The sequence below is a fragment of the Protopterus annectens genome, chromosome 13.part0 (genome assembly GCF_019279795.1).
Source record: "Protopterus annectens isolate FY-2018-M chromosome 13.part0, PAN1.0, whole genome shotgun sequence".
In the NCBI taxonomy this organism is placed as follows: Eukaryota; Metazoa; Chordata; order Ceratodontiformes; family Protopteridae; genus Protopterus; species Protopterus annectens.
In genome coordinates, this window is record NC_056747.1 from 715291199 (window position 1) to 715313428 (window position 22230).

Below are 22230 nucleotides of genomic sequence, written 5' to 3' on the forward strand. Positions count from 1 at the left end.
GAGAGTAAGGACATGCAAGAGTTACTGAATTCTGCCACACTTGTCACTAAACATTCTCTACATTGTGGTTTTGACACTGGAGGCTTCTTGCAGGGCAGACGCCACTGGTTCTGTTATTAGAAGACTTGCATGGGTCTGGGAACAGCCCCTTTCTGAACCTGTCAAATCTAAATTACTGGATGTGCCTTTGCACAAGGAAAATCTTTTTGGTAGCAAACCAGAAGAGGTGTTGATAAAGTTGGAGGATAAGGCCAAATCTATGCAAACTGTTAAGGACTTTCTGCAAGTTCAGTCTCCTCGTTTTAGTAGATGTTACCCTTCTAAGAATTGGATTTTTCCTGACCCTAGTAAACAGGGTCGCACTAGGCCTAGGGGTTACAAGGTCTTCTAGTGGGAAGGCTTTCACCCCTCAAAAGGCTAAGCACTGGCAGGCTTCCTCTTCAAAATCGGGGAGATCTAAGCAAACTTCCCAAAGCAAGCATTCCCAATGACTCCGGCCTTCCCCTGCCTGCCTCTGCGGGCCCAGGGTTTCCTTTGAGGGGAAGATTAGCCATTTTTGCAGATGTCTGGTACACCATCACAGAAGACAAATGGGTACTCAAAATAGTATCCCAAGGCTGCAAGTTATCCTTTCACACCTTCCCTGTCCACCAAGGATACCCAGATATCCCCACCACTTCAAAGGGCTGTAGCAGAAAAACAAGTTTCTTATTTGCTAAACCTGGGAGCAATAGAGCCAGTTCTTGTACTACAGAGAGGCCAGGGTTTAAGACTTTTCCTGGTTCCCAAAAAAGGGGTCACCTGGCGCCCTATTCTGAATTTGTCCATTCTGAACACTTTTCTGGTGATTCCCAAGTTCAAAATGCTCACTCTTCAGCAGTTGCTGCCAATGCTGACCAAGGATTACTGGCTGGTGACTTTGGATCTCAAAGAAGCTTATCTGCATTTCCCAATAAGGGAAAGCTGCAGGCATTTCCTTCACTTCAAGGCGGGGAACAGGCACTTCCAATTCTCTGTACTGCCCTTTGGCTTATCTACTGCTCCCAGAGTTTTTACAAAATGCCTGTCCCCAGTCATTGCTTTTTGCAGGCAAATAAACATTCAAGTTTACCCTTACTTGGACGAGTGTCCTATTCAGGCAAACTCTCCAGAGCAACTTCTAAAGGATTTGGACTTTGTAAAGAACCTTCTCACTTCTTTGGGCTACACTATCAATGAAAAGAAGCCAAAATTGGTACTCAGCAGGGAGATAGTATTCCTGGGAGCGAGGCTGAACACAACCACCCAGATGGTGTTCCTCAAGAGAAATTGATCTTCCAAATTACTTCAAGAATTTGGCAAACATGGCCCAGCTCTCTGCAAGGCAATTCCTGCAAGCTTTCGGATTCATAGCTTCATGTATTCTGATGATTCCATATGCCAGACTGCATATGAGGAAAATACAGTGGTACCTCAAAAACCATTGGTGTCAACACACTCAGGATTTAGACTTGATACTTCCTCTGATTCCCTGCCTGCAGACCGAGTTCCTTTGGTGGGCGATGGCCTGTGCACGGAACAAAGGCCTGCCTTTTTGTCCACCTCCTGCCCAGCCAAACTTTCACCACAGATGCCTCGGACTGTGCTTGGGGAGCACATCTAGAGGGCAGATGCATTTATGGGACTTGGAACTATCAACAGGTTCATTTGCACATAAATCTGAAGGAATTGATGGCAGTCCAGCAGGCCTTGATGGCTTTCAAGCATCTTCTCTCTCCTGGTACTCTTCTAGTCAGGACAGACAACACCACAATCCTGTGTTACATTAACAAGCAGGGAGGGACTCACTCTTACCACCTGCGCAGACAAAGCATGATACTGTGGTTCATAGCAACTTCCATGGGCATTCATCTGATAGCTCAGCTTCTTCCGGCAAGGCTCAACATCTTGGCAGACTGGTTGAGCAGGCAGGTCCTGGATCCTCACGAGTAGCAACTAAACAAGACCATCTTCTATTGCTTCATTCAGCATTAGGGCACTTCCCAGGTGGATCTCTTCTCATCTACGACCAACCACCTTCTTCCAACTGTTTGCACCAGGGATCATCATGGCAAAGCTTGGAAAGTGGATGCTCTGTCCTTCCCATGGACACAGCTCTCAATCTATGCATTCCCTTCTCTTCCTCTTCTTCCCAGAGTACTGTTAAAGGTAATGGACGAAAATCCAAGGGCCATCATCATAGCTCCAGACTAGCCCAGGCAGCATTGGTATCCACTTCTTCGATGTCTCTCCCAGTCTCAGGTTTGGCATTTCCACCTGATACCAGATCTCTTGGTTCAGGAGAGGGGAAAAATTCTGCATCCTCACCTTCAGACTCTGCATTTGACAGCCTGGCTCATAATGTAAACCTTTCCCAACAGGTGGTTGAGGTCCTTCGTGAGGCCAGGAGGCCTAGCACTAGGAAATCTTACGCAGGTAAGTGGAAAAGATTCTCCATTTGGATGCAGACTAGAGGGGAAGACCCTTCTCAACGTACTCTTCCTCTTATTCTTCACTATCTGGCAGGCTTGCTTAATGGTGGACTTTCCTTATCAAGATTCATGCTTCAGCTATTTCTGCTCATTGTTCCTTTGAGACACCCATTTTCTCTCATCCCTTGATGAAACAGTTCCTCAGGGGAGCTAGCAATTTAAAGCCTCCCAGAAGGGCACCTACTCCTGCTTGGGATCTTAATTTTCTACTTGAGAAACTTACTCTGCCTCATTTTGAACCTGCTGCCTCCGCAGATTTGAAGTTTCTCTCCTGTAAAACTGTCTTTCTCTTAGCTATTACTTCAGCTAGAAGAGTTTCTGAGCTGCAGGCCTTAATGGCAGTAGAGCCTTTTGCCATATTCCACAGGTTTCTCTTTGAACTAATCCCTCCTTTATGCCTAAGGTGGTTTCTAGCCTGAATCTTAGCCAGTGTATCCACCTGCCTACCTTCTTTCCTAATCCTCAGAATAAAGGGAAAAGGTTACTGCATTCTCTGGATGTGCATAGACAGCTTAGATTTTACCTGGACAGGACTAAAACTTTTCGAAAGTCGGATCAGTTGTTGGTTAGTTTTGCTCCTGGAGCTCAGGGCAAAGCTATTTCTAAGCAGACCATTTCTAAGTGTATTGCTCTTTGTGTTCACTTTTGTTACTTACAGCATGGCAAGGTTCCTCCACAGTGTATTAGGACCCATTCTACTAGAGCAGTCTCTACCTCAGCAGCTTTTTTAAGAGGTGTACTTACTAGGGACATCCTAACTGCGGTGGTGGTGCTGCGGTAGCATTGTCGCCTCACAGTAAGACGTTGTCCTGTTCGATTCTCAGCTAGAGCGTCTTCTGTGTGGAGACATGCGTGAATGAGTGTACCTTCGTTGAAGGTTGTGCATCAGGGCCGGCAACTCGGCATGTAAAAATCTACTGCCAATCATTAGCGCACCGGAGTTTCGCTGTGGCGATCCCTAACCGGGAAAAGCCGAAAGACAACAACCTACTAGGGACATCCTGGAAGCAGCTACCTGGACTTCTGTCCATACTTTCACTAAACATTACAATTTACCCTTGTTTTCCAAGTCCAGAGCTGGTTTTGCCACTGCAGTGTTGCAGGGCATCCTTACCAACCCTTAAACAGTGGGTGTTCCTCCTCCCTTTTGTTTTTTTCCTGGGCTTTGGGAATCAACCCATTTTGTATTATTTTATTTATTTATTTTACAATTGTTGACCGGGCTAGTCCAGCTGGATCAATGTCCATTTTCAGTGGAGGCCCGGGGAGAAAAGCTCCAAAGATTAAAGCAAGATAATAAAAATAAACATAAACAATATACACTTATGACAAAGGCAATGAGCAAAAATACAGAGATTTTAGTACAGGTAATACAAATCTAAAAAGAAAACAAATAAAAACCAACTAAGTAAATCAAAGTCAAATTTGAAATAAGTTTGGCCTCCCAGGCCAAGGACAACCATAAAGCATTCTTTAGCTATGTCCGGAACCTCAAAGGAAATACACAATTGTGTGCAGAGCTCATTGTAAATGGAGCCACCTATACTGAGCCAGAAGACATGACAAACCTCCTGGCTGATAAATTCAGCTCCAACATTGCCCCCGTCTCCCCTCAAAACTTCCCTCAGGAAATATCAAATATAACTCCCCCTACTATCACTAGGGAACAGGTCCTTAATGCCCTCTCTAAGACCAAGAACACTGCATTAGTTGGTGACAGCTAAGGATGTGTGGGAAGAAACTAAACAGAAGATAATTCAAACATTGAGAAACTGGAAGTTTTGTTCTATGGATACTAAGGTACAAGCCATTAAAATGTTTTTAGTCCCTTTAGTCTTATACACAGGTCAGGCAAACTTTTATCAACCGGAAAGGTTGTGAATAGCAATTAAGAGAGTTTAAGGATTTTATCTGGGAAGGGAAGACAGCAAGGGTCAAATGGGATAAGCTGATTCTTCCAATAGAATAAGGTGGACTAGGATTACCTAATTTGAGGGGGTATTTTAGAGCAACACAGTTTAGGCTGTTATACATAGCACACGCAGAAAACTATAATTCAAAGTGGAAAGGAATGATGCTGACATAGGGTGGAAGCTCAAGAAGTAAGGAGAGATTGGGTCTTTGGATGCAGACTCTTAAGGAGAACAACCAAAATCATACATATAATGCTCCCTGCTATTTTATGAATGTAATACTAAGAACCAAACTAGCATGAGAATGGAGAAAAGAGATTTTGTCAATTCGGTTGATTGTGGTCAGGGATACAGATAATATGCAAGAGGGGGGTGGAATTTATTGGAGAAAATGATCAAAGGAACCAAGGTATTGGGAGCAAATAACTAGAAAAGGAAAGGTAATAGAATGAGAGGAGGCCAAGTGTTTGTTTGGACTGCAGGTTAGAGATTGACTTCCCTATCTAGGATTGATATCAGAGTATAGGCAAAATGAAAGAATTAGGGTGCTCCTAAATGAAAGACCAGCACTGGTAGAGATGTTCTTTGTATTTCACTGTTGCAGTCATTACATTTGGGTAATCTGCTGGCAGATTGTCCTCTTTCGGCCTGATAAACAAAGTCTTGAGTCCTGCGTCGGTTGCTGTCCATTCTTTCATGACATCAGGTTGTCAGGGGTATAAAACATGCAGCCGACGCCATTACATCAGTCTTTCGTGCTGTGCAGTGCCCGAAGCAGAAGCAGTTCGCAAGTACCGGTCGGCCAACTCCTGAAATTTTCATTTTCGAGTTTCAGAACCGAAGTCTTCAACTTAAAGCTAAGTACCCCATTGGGGAAACTTTTTCTTGCTCCTTACCGATGTCAGTAAAAATTAATCATTGCATTACTTGTGGAAAGCAAATACCTCATAAAGATTTTCATTTGTACTGTATTTCTTGCCTAGGCCCTGACCACGACGTACCTTGCTGTCGGTTTTGTGCTTTATTTAGTCAGCGCACTATCCGTCGTCGGTACATTTTTCCCTCGAAATATTTTGGTTCTCGGTTTAATTATCCAGAAATGACGTCGGTTAGCCATTCGATTACCGGGATTTCGAAAAAAGGCAAAGATAAAGACAGAGACAGGCCATCGAAGTCCAAAACTGCCGACGACGCTTCTCCTAAACCAGTCGACAGTTCGCCGGTACTCAGTGAGGTACTTTTGCAGCCCCTGATACTCGCTACTTCTGACTCGCAGGCCTCTACTGAGACCCATTCGGAGTTTGGTATGCCGCAAGATACTTCACCTATGGAACCCGCGGATGTCTCTACCTTGGATGGGTCCAGAGCCGTTGTGCAGGCACCAGCTTCTGAGGGTGTATTCAGGCCTCTACAGACTTGCATATTAAACCGACTCCACCTTCAATACTAAGGCCTAAATCTCGATCTATGTCTAAAAAACCAACGCCCAGGCCACATGTTCAGGCCCCTATGCCTAAAAAACAAATGATCAAAATGGCTGAAGATCTAATTACTTTTAATCAGGGGTAGTCAAACCCCCCCCCCCTTCTAAGAGGCCTAGGGCTGAGCTTGACTATGAATCTTCTGATCAGGACTCCGTTTCTTCTGATTCTTCTAATGATCTGAATTTGTCCATACCTACTTATGAGGATTCTGATTCAGAGGATTGCATTCCCTCTGTTTCCCCCCTGAGGATTTTTCTTTTGGGGAAACTTTACATACCTTAAGGGAGCATTTCCACTGGGAAAGTCAGGAATTTTCTGATTCAGAAAAGAGGCTTAGGGATTTTTTTCTTCTACCTCAGCATAGGCCTTTGACTAATACCTCCTGTACTAGACATTGTTGATGTGTTTTCGGAATCCAGTATGGCCCTTGATTCCCTGCCTCTAGCTCCTAGTAAACCTGACAGATACTACAGGGTTCCTGAGTCCCACAAGTTCCTTTTCAAAAATCCTGTTGCAGATCCTGAAATCATTTCTCAGGGGCCTAAGAGCATTAAGGCTTTTACTGCTAAAAATCCTACCCCTTCTGATAGAGACTCCAGGGCGCTGGATAGATGGGGTAAAAAGGTTTATACTTCTGCAACCTTGGCAATCAGGGCTTTAAACTGCCAATTTCACATGTTAAAATATCAACAACATATTATTGGACTGCGTAAACAGAAAATGATGTTGATTTCTGACTGTGTGGAAAATAAAGATTTACAGGATTTATTGCATTCTGCTGAACAAGTTGAAAAACATACTTTGCAGTGTGGTTTTGATTCTTTAGAGGCCTCTTGCAGGGCTGCCGTTACTGGGTCTATGCTTAGAAGGCATGCTTGGCTTAAGGAGCAATCTGCCTGATCATGTTAAAGCAAAATTGTTGGATGCTCCTTTAAATCAGGACCGCCTGTTTGGCAATAAGGCTGAAGAAATTTTAAAAAAGATGGAAGATAAAGCTAAATCTATCCAAACTGTAAAATATTTCTTACAAGTGCAACCTCCAAGATTTAGTAGGCACTGGCCTAGTAAGAATTGGTCCTTTCCAGCTCCTTCCAGATCCTCTCAAGCCAAACCCAGACACACCAAAAGCACCAGGTTTCAGTCCCAGGGGACTCTCGGAACTAAACAATGGGGGCCTCCACTTCCAAATCTGGAAATAACAAGACACCCTCTATGGTAAACAGTCTCAATGACTTTCCTTTAAAATTACCAAGCACTTACCTTTTAGCTGCCCCTTTGGGGGGAAAGATTGCTCTTCATGAAAAAAAACTGGTGACTCATAACCCAGGACAGATGGGTTTTAAATATAGTGTCCCAGGGATACAGATTTCATTTCCACATGTTGCCAACACCAAACGGGTGGCCAAACCTGCCCCCAAATCAGTGGGCAGAGGCTCAAAAACAAGTACTTTCCCTCTTAAACATGGGGGCTATCCACCCGGTACCAGAACAGGAAAAGTGACAAGGTTCCTATTCCAGGCTTTTCCTGGTACCCAGAAAAGACAAATCATGGCGTCCAATTATGGACCTGTTTACTCTAAACACCTTTTTGGACATTCCAAAATTCAAGATGCTGACTCTTCACCAGTTACTACTTATGCTAGGCAAAGATGCCTGGTTGGCAACTCTAGATTTAAAAGAAGCATACCTGCACATCCCAATCAGGGAATCTTGCAGAAGATACCTACACTTCAAAGCAGGCTACTTGCATTATCAGTTCTCTGCAGTGCCCTTTGGCTTGTCTACTGCTCCCAGGGTATTCACAAAGTGCCTGGCTCGAGTAATTGCATTATGCAGGCAAAGAAATATTCCAATATATCCATACCTGGAAGATTGTCTAATTCAGGCAGAAAACCAGGGCAGTCTTCTAAATCGTCTGACATTTGTAAAAAAGGTTCTAACTTGTCTGGGGTACACCATAAACGAAAAGAAATCACAACTGGTACCCTCTCAGCAGATTACATTCCTGGGTGCAAGCTTGAATACAACTGCCCAGATGACTTTCCTCACACCAGAGAAGCAAATTCATTTGGTAACTTACTTCAAACAAGTGGCCACAAAAACCTTGCTATCTGCAAGACAAATACTGCAAGCCTTGGGGTTCAAGACTGCATATGAGGAAACTACTGTGGTATATAAAAAGTCTATGGAGTCAACATTGTCAGAGCATGGAAACATTGATTCCTATCGTACCTTGGCAACGCCTGGAGTTCCTATGGTGGGCAGAGGCCTGCCACCAAAACATGGGACTGTTATTCACACTACCTCCTGCTACTCAAACCCGAACTACAGATGCATCAGACTGTGCATGGGGGGGCTCACCTGGCAGGGAAGTGCATTCAGGGCAAATGGAACCCAAATCAAATGCACCTACAGATCAATCAAAAAGAAATGTTAGCTGTACAGAATGCTCTGACAGCCTTCAAGGACTACATTATTCCAGGACAACTAATGGTAAAGACTGACAACACTACGGTCATGTGGTACAAATACAAGCAGGGGGTACACATACCTACCCCCTCTGCAGACTAGCCATGGCATTGTGGAACACAGCCTTGAGCTACCAAGTGCACCTACAAGCTCAATTCTTGCCAGGAAAATTTAATACACTGGCAGACGTACTAAGCAGAATTCTCATGGACCCACATGAGTGGAAACTGGAACCACGGATTTTCAACATGTTGACAAGCAAATGGGGGAGCCCAGACATAGATCTATTTGCCTCCCCCCAGAACTACCAGTTGGACAAATTTTGCACAAGGACTCCCCACAAAAAAGCCTGGAAAGTGGATGCTCTGTCCTTCAGCTAGAAAAAACTATCAGTCTACACCTTTCCCCCTCTGCTTCTACTCTGCAAAGTTCTGTTAAAAGTCAAACAGGACAAACCAAGAATGATTTTGATTGCTCCAGACTGGCCACGCCAACACTGGTACCCGCTCCTGCGCAGTGTGTCACAAATATCTCCATGGCACCTGCCTCAGACACCTTCTTTGCTGTCTCAGCAGGAGAACCAAATTTTGCACCATCAGCTTCCAACATTGAACCTTGCAGCTTGGCTAATCACTTAAGTTCATCCTTAGCATCCCTCAGCAAACCTGTGATGGATGTCATCTTGGAGGCGAGAAGACCTAGTACTAGAAAATATTATGCTGACAAATGGAAAAGATTCTAGCCTGGAACCAATCTTTAGGGATGAGCACAGCAGCACCCAATTTACCTCAGATTGTGCAATACTTAACTGAGATGCTTCACAAGGGCCTGTCTTTTTCCTCTATTAAAATCCCTGCTTCAGCTATTTCAGTTCACTATAACACAGAACCACCCCTCTTTTCTCATCCCCTGCTCAAGCAATATCTCAGAGGGGCAAAGAACGTGAGACCACCCTGAAGAGTTCCTACCCTTGCCTGGGACCTTAACTTTGTTTTGGAGAAACTCACTCTACCTCCTTTCAAGTTAGCTGCTACTGCAGACTTAACATTTCTTTCTTGGAAAACAGCCTTCCTTTTAGCAATCACTTCAGCTACAAGGATATCTGAATTACAGGCCTTTATGGCAGTGGAGCCTTTCATCATCTTTCATGCGGACAGGGTATCTCTGAGGTCCAATCCATCCTTCATGCCCAAGGTGGTTTCCACTGTGGCTCTTAATCAGTCCATTCATTTGCCAACCTTTTTTCCCAATCCACAGAACAAAGGGGAATGGATTCTGCATTCCTTGGACGTGCACAGACAACTTATTCTACTTGGACAGAACTAAATTTAAGAAAATCTGAACACTTGCTAGTAGCATTTGCTGCTGGGGCATAGGGGAAGGCTATTTCAAAACAAGCCATTTCTAAATAGATAAGCCATTGATCTGCTATAAGCACCATGGAAAACCTTTCCCCCAGGGGATCAAATCTCACTCCACCAGGACTGCATCTACGTCTGCAGCTTTTCTCAGTGGTGTTCCTACCAGGGATATTCTAGAAGCTGCTTCCTGGAGTTCTGTACATACTTTCACCAAGCATCATCATTTACCAATTTTCTCTAAATTCAGAGCTGGCTTTGCCACTGCTGTCTTGCAGGGCCTTATAACTGGTCCTAATGCTGTATAAATTCCTCCTCCCAACCATAGCTTTGGGAATCTACCCAAATGTAATGACTGCAACAGTGAAACATGAAGAACATAGTACAGTTGTGTACACTTGCCATAAATGTAGATTGTCGAGTGTATTCACTGTTGCAGTCCTGGTTACCCTCCCACCAGCCCCCTGTTTTTCTCTGACTATACCTCTACCTTTTTTTACTATGTTTAAAAGCCTTTTTAGTGTATTTGCTTTTGGTTGGAGGTATATTTTTGTGTTTTTTAATTTTATTTGCTCCCCATTTGGGGGCCCCTGACATCTGGGGCAAGAAGAACTGATGTAATGGCGTCGGCTGCACGTTTTATACCCCTGATGACCTGACGTCATGCAAGAAGGGACCGCTACCGACGCAGGACCCAAGACTTTGTTAATCAGGCCGACTGAGGGCAACCTGCCAGCAGATTACCCAAATGTAATGACTGCAACAGTGAATACACTCGAACATCTACATTTATGGTAAGTGTACACAACTGTACTTTTTTAATAGAATCTAGAACAGAAGCCGTCATTAAAAAAGGAATAATTAGTCAAGCATATAAACCACTGGATGATTGCAAGAATCAATCAGAGAAGCTTAGAAAGGATTGGGAAGAGAGATTGGATAAGCAGTTCACAAAGAGACAATGGGGGGATGAATGTACATCTCCCAAATATGCAGGAAAGTCTAGAAGATTTACAATCTTTGCCTGGTACACGGGTATTTTTATACCCCAATAGACTCCAAAAGAATTTTACTCAGGTGGATTGAAAATGTTGGAGGTGTGAATGGCAAACAAGTAGCTGGGAATATATATATATTTTTTTTGGAAGTGTGATAAGCTGGCGGATCTTTGGGATTCCCTGCATACCACTTAGTCAGAGATGCTGGATGAGCAGATTGGACTGACTGGGGAGATGATTTTACATAATTGGAATTGCCTAGACATAGTAAAGCCTTGCTGAGTATAATTATGGTGGCTGCCAAAAAAGCAATTACTAGAAAATGGAAATCAAAATCTAGAACAACTTTCCTAGAAGTAGTGAATATAGTGACAGAGATAAAATAACTGGAGTTGGGATCTGTAGAAAAGGGAAGAAGAAAGCTACATAGGAAAAATGGGAATTGTGGGAACAATATATGCAGAGCAGGAACGAGGCTTGAGGCAGGATTTGAATGAGCTATGTAATGCTTAACTGACAGTGACTGGAGGGTTTATAAGTGATGTATAATGTTTACAACTACAGTTTCAGTGGTGTCTGTGATATAAACTGCAACTAAAGTGATATTTTGTATGTTTTTCATTTATATAAATGTAAGATTGTCTTTGGCATATGTGGAAATTTAATAAAGATGTTTGGGGGAAAAATGGGTCCAGACATTATCCCAGGATGCCTTGTAAATAGCATGAAATATGACATATCAGAGCCTCTGGAATTTCTGTATATAACTGTAGCCTCCAAACAGGATGTTCATCGTGCATACAGCTGCAGTCATTACAGATGGGTTATCCTGCCGTCAGGCGGGTCCTCGGTCGGCCGAATTCCAAAGTCTAGGTCCGGCGTCAGTTGTCGTCGCTTCTTCCCTGACGTCAGTGCGGCAGGGGTATAAAAGAGGCAGCCGACGCCATTTTCTTCAGTCTTTCTTGCCTCGCGGTGCCCGAAGCAGAAGCAGTTCGCAAGTGCCAATCGGCCAGCTCCTGAGATTTACGAAAGTATTTCAGCCGAAGTCTTCTTTAAAGCTAAGTACCCCGTTGGGGAAACTTTTCTTGCCTCAGACTGATGTCAGACAAAGTTAATAATTGCATTTCTTGTGGGAAGCAAATACCGCATAAGGATTTCCACTCCTTCTGTATACCTTGCTTAGGCCCAGACCACGACGTCGCGGCCTGCCGTTTTTGTGCTAGGTTCAACAAGCGCACTTAGCGCCGGCTGGAGTTCGCCTTTCATTATTTTGGCAAAAAATTTAATTATATCATTTCGTCGGATACACCGACACCAGTTTTAAGTAAAAGACGCAAAGATAAAGACGGACATCCGAGGTCTGCACAGAGTACCATGCTAAGGCCGACTACCGGTTCTCCGGTTCTCAGCGAGGCGTCTACGCAGCCCCTGAATACCGACAAAACTATTTTACTGGTGACTTCAGTACCCGAGGTCGCAGGCTCCTCGGTCTCCATTCCCACTGCAGATACCGACGCCACTCTTGATGGGGAAACTGAAAATTTAGTCAGGCCTGCCATTTCTGAAGGCGTCTTCAGGCCTTCCAACTTCTCTATTAAATCCTTCACTAAATCTAAAGCTGCCATAAAAACTAAAAAACAGGTTCCTCAGACCTCCTCTCAAGGCCCCATGCCTAAAAAGCAGATGCTTAAAATGGCTGAGGATTTGATAACTCTCATCAGGGGTTCTCAACCCCCCTCTTACAAAAGACCCAGATTGGAGGAAGACTTCCCTTCCTCAGACCAGGCTTCTATTACCTCAGACCATTCTGAGGACCAGGATTATGCCTATTCCCCTTTCGAAGACTCTAATGCTGAGGAGTCTATTCCCTCGCCCCCCCCCCCCGCGAGGACTACTCTTTTGGGGAAACCCTGCATACATTGAGGGAACACTTCCACTGGGAAGGCCAAGATTACTCAGATTCCAAGAAAAGGCTCAGGGAATTTCTACTGCTCCCCCAGCATAGGCCCCTGGCTGTCCCTCCTGTTTTAGATATTTTGGATGATGTGTACGCAGAAGCCAGCCTTAATCTAGATTCTTTACCTCCAGCCCCTGTTAAACCAGGCAGGTATTACCGGGTTCCTGATTCTCACCAGTTTCTTTATAAAAGCCATAGTGCTGACCCAGAAACTTTCACAGGGTCCCAAGGCAATAAAGGCCTCTACTGCTAAAAACCCTTTACCTTCAGAGAGAGATTCCAGAGCATTAGAAAGGTGGGGGAAAAAGGTGTATACATCTGCCACTTTAACCATGAGGGCATTAAACTGTCAATTCCATATGTTAAAGTACCAACAGTTTTTGTTATCTTAGTTGAAAAGCAAAATGACACAAACAGAACAACCAGATTTGAAAGAGTTGCAGGATTTGTTGCATGGAACAGAGCAAGTGGGTAAACATACCTTGCAGTGTGGTTTTGATGCTTTAGAGGCCTCATGTAGAGCTGCTGTCACGGGGTCTGTTATACGTAGACATATGCTTGGCTCAAAGAGCAAACCTTACCAGATCATGTCAAAGCAAAGTTATTAGATGCACCACTTCAAAAAGATGTATTGTTTGGTGTTAAAGCTGAGCAGGTACTAAAGAAAATGGAGGAAAAAGTGAAATCAATGCAAACAGTGAAAGATTTCTTGCAGGTACAACCTTCACACATCAGCAGAAACTGGCCTTCAAAAAATTGGTCCTTTCCAGCGACGGACAGACCTCAAAGGCGCAAATACAGATGCCCAAGGGGTAGAGGACTACCTCAAGGATCTTACAGAGCAAGACAATGGCAAGCACCAACCCCAAGAGGTGGAGAAGATAGATCACAGTCATTTAGAAAACAGACACAATGACTTCCCCCCTATGCCTGCCAAACAAAGCTTTAATGGCAGCACCTTTGGGCGGAAAATTGGCATTATTTTCAAAAAACTGGCATATTGTTACAAAAGACAAATGGATTCTGGACATTATAGACAGAGGCTATAGGTTCCACTTTCACACCCTTCCAAAAATGAGAGGCATGCCAAACCTGCCACAAAATCAAAGGGCAGAGGCACAAAGACAAATTTCCGCTTTCATGGATATGAAAGCGATTCAAGAGGTACCTGCAAAAGAACAAGGTTAAGGTTTTTATTCCAGACTATTCCTGGTACCAAGGAAAGCCAAAGATTGGAGACCTATCTTAGACCTATCCATCCTAAACACATATCTACAGGTTCCAAAATTCAAGATGCTCACATTACAGCAGCTTCTTCCCATGCTGGGCAAGGAGTCTTGGCTGGTAACATTGGACCTCAAGGAGGCATACCTGCATGTCCCTATCAGACAAGATTGCAGAAGATACCTCAGATTTCTTGCAGGTTCGACCCATTACCAATTCTCTGCATTGCCCTTTGGCTTATCTACTCCGCCCAGAGTGTTTACAAAATGCCTGGCATCAGTAATTGCCTTCTGCAGACAACAAGGAATACAAATCTACCCATATCTGAACAACTGCCTGATCCAAGCGGACAGCAAGGACATTCTATTGCAGCATCTGGCGTTTGTAATAAAACTGTTAAACTACCTGGGATACACAGTGAACAAAAAAGAATCAAAACTAAATCCTTCTCAACACATAATTTTCCTGGGTGCCAACTTAAATACAACCACCCAGATGGCCTACCTCACGCCAGACAAACAAGGGCAACTGTCTCAATACTTCAACAAAATGGCAACTTTCACCAGACTAACTGCAAGGAAAGTCCTGCAGGCTCTGGGATTCATGGCATCTTGCATTCTACTAATACCATGTGCAAAGGTGCATATGAGGAAACTACAATGGTACCTAAAAAACTTATGGTCTCGACACAGCCACAGCTTGGAAACAATTATACCAATTATTCCATGCCTTCAAAAGGAATTTTTGTGGTGGGCTCAAGCATGCTAAAGAAACGCAGGTCTTCCTTTCTGCGTACCTCCAGCAACTCAAATCATCACAACGGACGCCTCGGACTACGCCTGGGGAGCACACATGGCAGATCAGTGCATTCAGGGAAAATGGTCCCAAAAAGAGAAGCACCTACACATCAACCAAAAGGAGATGCTAGCTGTGCAAAATGCTCTTATGACCTTCAAAGACCTACTGCATCCAGACCAGCTATTGATAAGGACAGACAACACCACAGTCATGTGGTACATAAGCAAACAGGGGGGAACTCATTCATACCCCCTGTGCAGGCAGGCCATGACCCTATGGAACACAGCACTGGAATTGCAAATTCAACTACAGGCACAATTCCTGCCAGGGAAAGAAAACACACTGGTGGACAACTTAAGCAGAAATATGACAGATCCACACGAATGGAAGTTGCATCCTCAAGTTTTCTCAAAATTTACTCGGGCATGAGGACAGCCAGACATAGATCTTTTTGCTACCCACAGAAATTACCAGTTGAAAAAATTTTGTTCAAGGACCTATCATCCACGGGCCTGGAAAGTGGACGCACTCTCTTTCAATTGGACAACATTGACAGTCTATGCCTTCCTGCCTCTTCCTCTACTGACCAACGTTCTATTAAAAGCCAGAGCAGAGAGGCCACAAATGATTCTCATTGCTCCAGACTGGCCACGACAACACTGGTATCCGCTCCTAAAGAGCCTGACACACTCCCCACCATGGATCCTACCTCTAGTCCCTCTTATGTTGTCCCAGCACAACTACAAAACCCGTCACAGCCAGCTCAAAACCCTAAATCTAGCTGCATGGAGAATACCTTAATTTCCCAACAGACTCTCCTCTCCAAGGAGGTGCAGGATATCATCTTGGAGGCCAGAAGACCTTCTACTAGAAAAGCCTACTCCACCAAATGGAAACGATTTTGTTCCTGGAATCAAGAAAAGGGCCAGAATCCTTGGGTAATAAATATACCTCAAATTTTACAGTACCTAGCTGAGATGTTAAACAGTGGCCTTTCCTTCTCCTCCATCAAGATCCACGCTTCTGCCATTTCTGCACAATACAACACAGACCCTCTTTTATTCTCACATCATCTATTAAGGCAGTTCCTCAGAGGGGCAAAAAATATAAAACCCCCAAGGAAACCACCAGTCCCAGCTTGGGACCTCAACTTCTTATTGGATAAGCTGATCCTGCCTCTCTTTGAGCCGGCTTCTTCAACAGAGCTACAATACTTGTCATGGAAAACAGCCTTCCTTCTGGCTATCACCTCAGCACGCAGGGTTTCGGAACTACAGGCCCTCATGGCTGTGCAACCATTCATCATTTTCCATCAAGACAGAGTTTCATTACGTACCAACCCTACTTTCATGCCAAAGGGGGTATCCAGTGTAGCTTTGAATCAGACTGTCCACTTGCGTACCTTTTATCCAAATCCACAGAACAAAGGGGAGAGACTACTACATTCCTTGGACATTCACAGACAACTTCGTTATTACTTGGACAGAACAAAGCCATTCAGGAAATCTGAGCAGCTCTTTGTGTCCTATGCTACAGGTGCTCAAGGAAAGGCTATTTCCAAACAGACAATTTCAAAATGGATATCCCACTGCATACGTTTTTGTTGTTCATTTCATGGAAAATCTGTGCCCGCATACATCAGATCCCACTCCACCAGGGCCACAGCTACCTCTGCAGCTTTCCTCAGGGGGCTCCCTACCAAGGACATTTTGGAAGCAGCTGCTTGGAGTTCAGTGCACACTTTCTCCAAGCACTACCACCTTCCACTATTCTCAAAATCTAGAGCGGGCTTTGCCACAGCAGTCTTGCAGGGCATCCTCGCCCCTCCCAGTTCCACTTAGCGCCTACCACCCTTACTTAGCTTTGGGATTCTACCCATCTGTAATGACTGCAGCTGTATGCACGATGAACATAGTACAGTTTTGTACCTACCATAAATGTAGATGTTCGAGTGCTCATACAGCTGCAGTCCAGGTTACCCTCCCTCCGTCCCATCTTAGGACAGGACTTATGACAAACACCTTTATCATACAACCTGTTTGGGGTATTCTTTTATGGTGTATTTGCTTGCAACTACTGTTTTTTGATTTATCTACATTGCATGTTTGCATAATATTATGTTTTGCCTTCCTTCTGGGGGCACCTGACATCTGGGACAAGAAAAACTGAAGAAAATGACGTTGGCTGCCTCTTTTATACCCCTGCCGCACTGACGTCAGGGAGGAAGCGACGACAACCGACACCGGACCCATATGTCACCTAGTGGATAGCCAACTGGCTCAAAGACAGGACCCAGGAAGTTAGAATTGGGGAGTCCACCTCTACAAAGAGTCCAGTCACAAGTGGAGTCCCTAAGGTATCAATCCTTGGACCGCTCCATTCTAGTGTTAATTTCTCAGAAGTCAAGGCCAATGTCAGTGGTCTCTGGCTGACTAAATTTGCAGATTGTAAATTAGGAGCCGTCATTGAATCTCACACTGACACAATTGTCCTTTTGGAGGGACTGACACAGACCAACAATTAGTGGCAGAGCCATGGACTAAACCTAAATGCCAAAACATGCATAATAGTATCCTTTGGGAAGTCATCCATCCCTGGTAACTATCGTATTGACAACACGCCCCTTAGAGTTGACCTAGTAGTCAGGGACGTAGGGGCACACACAGGTAGTAATTGAGCCTTTGACCATCATGTGTCTACAGTGGTGAGGAAATCATTCTGTATTGCACAATTTATAAACAAAGTATGGCATTTAATTCCAAGGAAGTCATTGTTCCACTGTATTTGGCATTCATCAGACCTATCACTGAGTACAGTGCCCCCTTTGGTATATCCAACAATTGGAACATCCACAGAGGTTCCTCACTAAAAGAATACAGGGCGTAAGGAAAATGTCCTATGCAGACCGCCTCAAGTCCCTATCCTTGTGTTCTGTCTCCTGTGGGCTTTTGAGGGGAGATCTGTGCCTGGCATACAGGGCATTGTCAGACCCCACTCTGATGGACCTCCCTCATATCCACAAAACAAACAGCAGCAGAATTACACATTCTAAAGACTTAAACCTTGCCTGTGATATAAATAGGTCCTGCTGGATAGATAGTTATCCATCCCAGAGACTGCCGCGTCTGTTTAACAGGTTCCCCATCCATATGAAGCAGAGTTCTCCCTAACGCAGTTCAAGTGAAAGTTGGACAATTGGATTGGAAATTGGAATTTCGTCCCTGCTTTGGCACCTATGTCTCTAATGGACACAGGTAACATGTAAATGGTTCATCTCCCAAAGACCTGTTTACACGTATCAAGGGTATCAGAACTTGTCAGAGATTTGGGATGCATGTCTAGGCCTAAAAAGGCCCTTGTGGTCGTTAGCCTAGTACACACCTATAAACCTATAAGTAGTCGAGGTGCTGAATCTTTTTTTACCCCTTAGTTTCCAGGGAATTTGTTTGTTCAATGATTGTAGGTGAACTAATGTCTCGGGGATATGTTTTTTTTCCATTTCTGTCTCTACTGCAGTGGGATTGTCATGACATGCGTCAGTGGAGAGCACGTGCGCCTCTAAGTGTGGTACCTTCTAAGGAAAAAAAATAAAGTGGAGTGCAAGGAGGGATAAATACTCAAGTCATAGGTCCACTGGGAAAGGTCCCTGTAGATAGCACATTAACTACATGGCATACTTTTTCTTATGCACAAAGCACTGTGATAGCAGCTTCATAAAGATTGCAGAGCTTCCCACTTCAAGTGCAATGCTTTTTTGGCATTTTGGGATAAGCTTGAGCCATTTTACTTTCTTTTCCTTTCATCCTTTGAAACTCAGGTAAGCAGTTACTGCACTTGCATTGGAAGCATTTTTTTTTGTAATGTGAAAGATCATTCTTCTCCATACCTCTCAACTGTCCAGACCTTTTGCCTCATAATTAGGTCTGTTCCTTACAAGATTTGTGGCTTTCTGGCAAATTTGTAGAGATTGAAGTCACTAAATGACCTACATTGGGTTTTCATACTTCATATCCTTGAGAAAATGCATGCTAACACAGATCCTGCTATTCTGAGAACTTTCAAAAGTTTCTAAGAACAATATTTAAAATCTCTCCGTATTTTTGAGGCTTTGTCCAGGTTTCTTTCTCTCAGGTTTAAAAGGTATGTTTTCCTCTATTCCCCTCTTGTCTTTTATTGATACTTGGGTATGTAGTAGTCATTATGTTGTGGGTGGCTAAGAGTGTATCTAATTGTGTTTTTGCAATGGCTTACAAAGTTTGCATCACAGCCAATTCTTAGATTTATTCCATGCGGAAAGACAGATTTTCTAAGAAGTTAATTACACCTTATTGTAGATGTAAAAGTTATACTTAAGGAAAAAAGTATCACTTTTGAGTATTTTCCTTCAAGAATAATGAATTTATTAACCGAGTAAGAGTAGGCAGCTTCCCCAGTGTAGACTCAGCTCAAAGCATTTAGTTGTGTTTAGAGAGTTTTCTGTTTTAAAGAGCTCGGATGATGGTGACTTTTTTTTCCCCTTGTTAACAGACATTGACGACTTCATTGTTGATGATGACGGACAGCCTTTGAAAAAGCATAAGTGGAGGAAAAAGCTCCCTGGATATAGTGATGCGTAAGTAAATTTGGCCACTTTTATTTGCTTTCTTCATATACCTTTGTGCAGTTGAGTATATATCTAAGAATCAAGCCATTCATGTGGCTAGTACGGTTTTCTTTTAATTGCACCCCCCACTGTTGAAATGTCTTTGTGTAGACTAATTTTAAGAGACCGCTCTCACTTTTGTCTCACCTTTAGCTTTTTTTTTTTTTTTTTGCCCTGACTGTAACATACTTAGGGAAAGTTATTACTTTTTCTTTACTTTATACGAAGGTTTTCTTGTTTGGTGCAGTCATGTGTATGGACTTTGAAACTTCCTTTTGTTTTATGAAAGCTGTAGCTGTAAAGGTGATGGATGATGAAAGTCTGAAATTTCAGTCATGTAGACTGATTGTTTTCCCTTTTTAGTACGCAGCTGAACATTTTGTCTGAGCACTGTATCCCAAATCACTTCTCTTTCTATGATGACTTTAGTAGTTGCATGTACTTACTGGCCAGAAGTATATTCATTGATATTTTCTATTTCATACTGAACTGTGATTTGACTCATTTAGGTTCATAGGTTGATACTAGGCTATCTGCCCTAGGGCATTTATAAGCCTAGCCAGAGTGTGTTTGGCTTTCGCCACCCTTTTAGATTTGTTGACTGTGCCTCTGTATAGTAGGTCACAGAAGGTAGCCCTTTTAAGGTTTGTTTACTGTACCTCTGTCAAGCAGCGACACAGAAGAGATCCCAGGGGTAAACTTACGATCTCCCATCCATTCGTCAAGATTTCCCTTGAAGAGGGTCAGTGAGGGGCTCTGCCTGACCTAGATTGGGATTTTGTTCCAGAGTGAGGGGAGCCTCTGGGATATGAATCTGTCCCTCCAGCATGTCCTATTTATTTCTGTGTTGAGGTTCAAGTCCCTGGAGCATGTAGCTCTAAGGGATTTAGATTTCCTGAGGTGAAGCATGTCCATTAATTCTGGGTTGGACATGGCTTTATACGTCAGACACAGATCGCCTCAGAGTAGGCGGTATGCAAGTGACTAGAGCTGGGGTTTCTTTAGCCTAACTGCATAGGACATCTGTTTGAGCCCCTTGATCCTTTGATGAGGTACTTTTGAGGTCTTTCCAGTTGCTGAAGGTGTCTGGTAAGGTACATCCCAAACGGGCATTGTACTCAATTATGGGCCTGATAACAGATGAGTAGAGGGGCACAATGACCTCTATTGATCTAGATATGAACCCTTTCATGATAAGGTGGACTATATAGAAGGTCTTTCTAACCACTTTGGCAACGTGATTGTCAAAGGAGAGATTGCTATCTACTTGTGTCCCCGAGTCCCTAATTACTTCTTCCGTACTTAATGAATTACCACCTATGCGGTAATTTGTGGGCACTTTGTTTTTTCCAAAGGAGGTGACTATGCACTTTTTGGCATTTAGCTTTAGGCCATGGCTCTGGCACCAGTTTTCCGTCTCTGTGAGACCCTTTTGGAGGATGCTTGTGTCAGTCGGAGAGTCGATTATAGCACCCAGTTTGCAGTCATCTGCGAACTTGGTCAGCCATAGTCCACCCATGTTAGCCTGTACCTCTGAGAAATATATACCGAACAAGAGAGGTCCCAGGACTGAGCCTTGTGGGACACCACTTGTAACTGGTTTAGAACCTGACATGGCACGTGCTATTCTGACCATGTGGGTTCTATCCCTGAGCCAGTTTGCAACCCATCTTGTGACATAGGGGTTGATATTTAAGCTGGTGAGCTTATTTATGATGCCTGAGTGGGGTATTGTGTCAAAGGCCTTTGCGAGGTCCAGGTAGGCTGTGTGGACTACCTTCCCTTCATCTATGGCTTTGGTAACTGTTTCAAAGAAGTCAACCAGGTTCAAGAGGCAAGATCTGCCCTTAACGAAGCCGAATTGGGTAGGATCCAGTGTCTGGAGGTTCCCAATGTCTTTGTTTATGATTTCCATGATGATATGCTCCATAACTTTGCAGACCTGGCTAGTCAGGCTTATAGGGCGATAGTTTCCAGGGTCTGTTGTGGCACCACCTTTGTGGAGTGGGACCACTGTTGCTGTACGCCATTCCTTGGGAACATATCCTGTAATAAGGCTGAGACTGAACAGTGACTTTATATGAGGGTTTAGTTCTTCTTGGAGCTCGTGTAAGACGCAGCCCAGGACACCGTCTGGTCCCATTGATGCTGTGTTTTTAGCTTTGGAGAGGGCAGCTCTCACCTGTGCATCTGTGATCTCAGGAAGGCTACACTCTGTTGGGATAGACATTTGCTCTTTTGGGGGGAAGGGGGGTGAAGTTTGCACTGAACCTTTCTGCCAGGATGTTGGCAATGTCTGTGGGTTCAGTGAATTTTTTGTCATTTTGCACTAACTCAGAGCATATCTGGGAGTTGCCTCCCAGGTTTCTGACATAACTAAAGAAGGCCTTGTGATTATCTTTAGTGTCTTGTGCAATTTTTCTTTCAAAGCTGGCCTTAGAAGATTTTATGAGGGATTGTAGTTTCTTGCTAGTACTGATCCGTGACGCCTTCCCTTTTTGGGATTTTGCTCTGTCAGTGTAGTAGCTTTCTCCTTCTGTTGTATAGCTTATTTATGGCCGGGGTCCACCAGACAGGTCTTCTGCCTTTGGAGGAGTGAGTCTTGGTTTTATTTGGGATAGCATGCTCCATGCATTCCTGTAGGTGTCCATAGAATGCTTTTGTAAAGGATTCTGGATTTTGGGCCATATTGTCCACTGGCCCGGGGGCTTTGAAGGATTCCACCTCAGTTTTGAGAAGTGTGAAGTTTGCTTTTGAGAAGTTCTTTACCGTGGTTTCCTTGGCTAGGGGTGGGGACGGAATATGGATGTCCATTGAGATTTGTTTATGGTCAGATCTTACCAGTGAGGGGTATACCTCTGGTGTGGAACATAGAGA

The 22230-nt window shown here is 43.9% G+C and overlaps 1 protein-coding gene across 1 annotated transcript in view; it reads left to right on the forward strand.

Moving 5' to 3' along the window:
• Nucleotides 1-22230, forward strand: part of SUPT6H (SPT6 homolog, histone chaperone and transcription elongation factor) — a 2620423-nt gene that overhangs the window by 228647 nt on the left and 2369546 nt on the right. The window contains exon 5 of the mRNA XM_044054882.1: nucleotides 19239-19323. Within this exon, the coding sequence (XP_043910817.1) occupies nucleotides 19239-19323 (85 nt within the window). The remainder of the gene's footprint in view (nucleotides 1-19238; nucleotides 19324-22230) is intronic.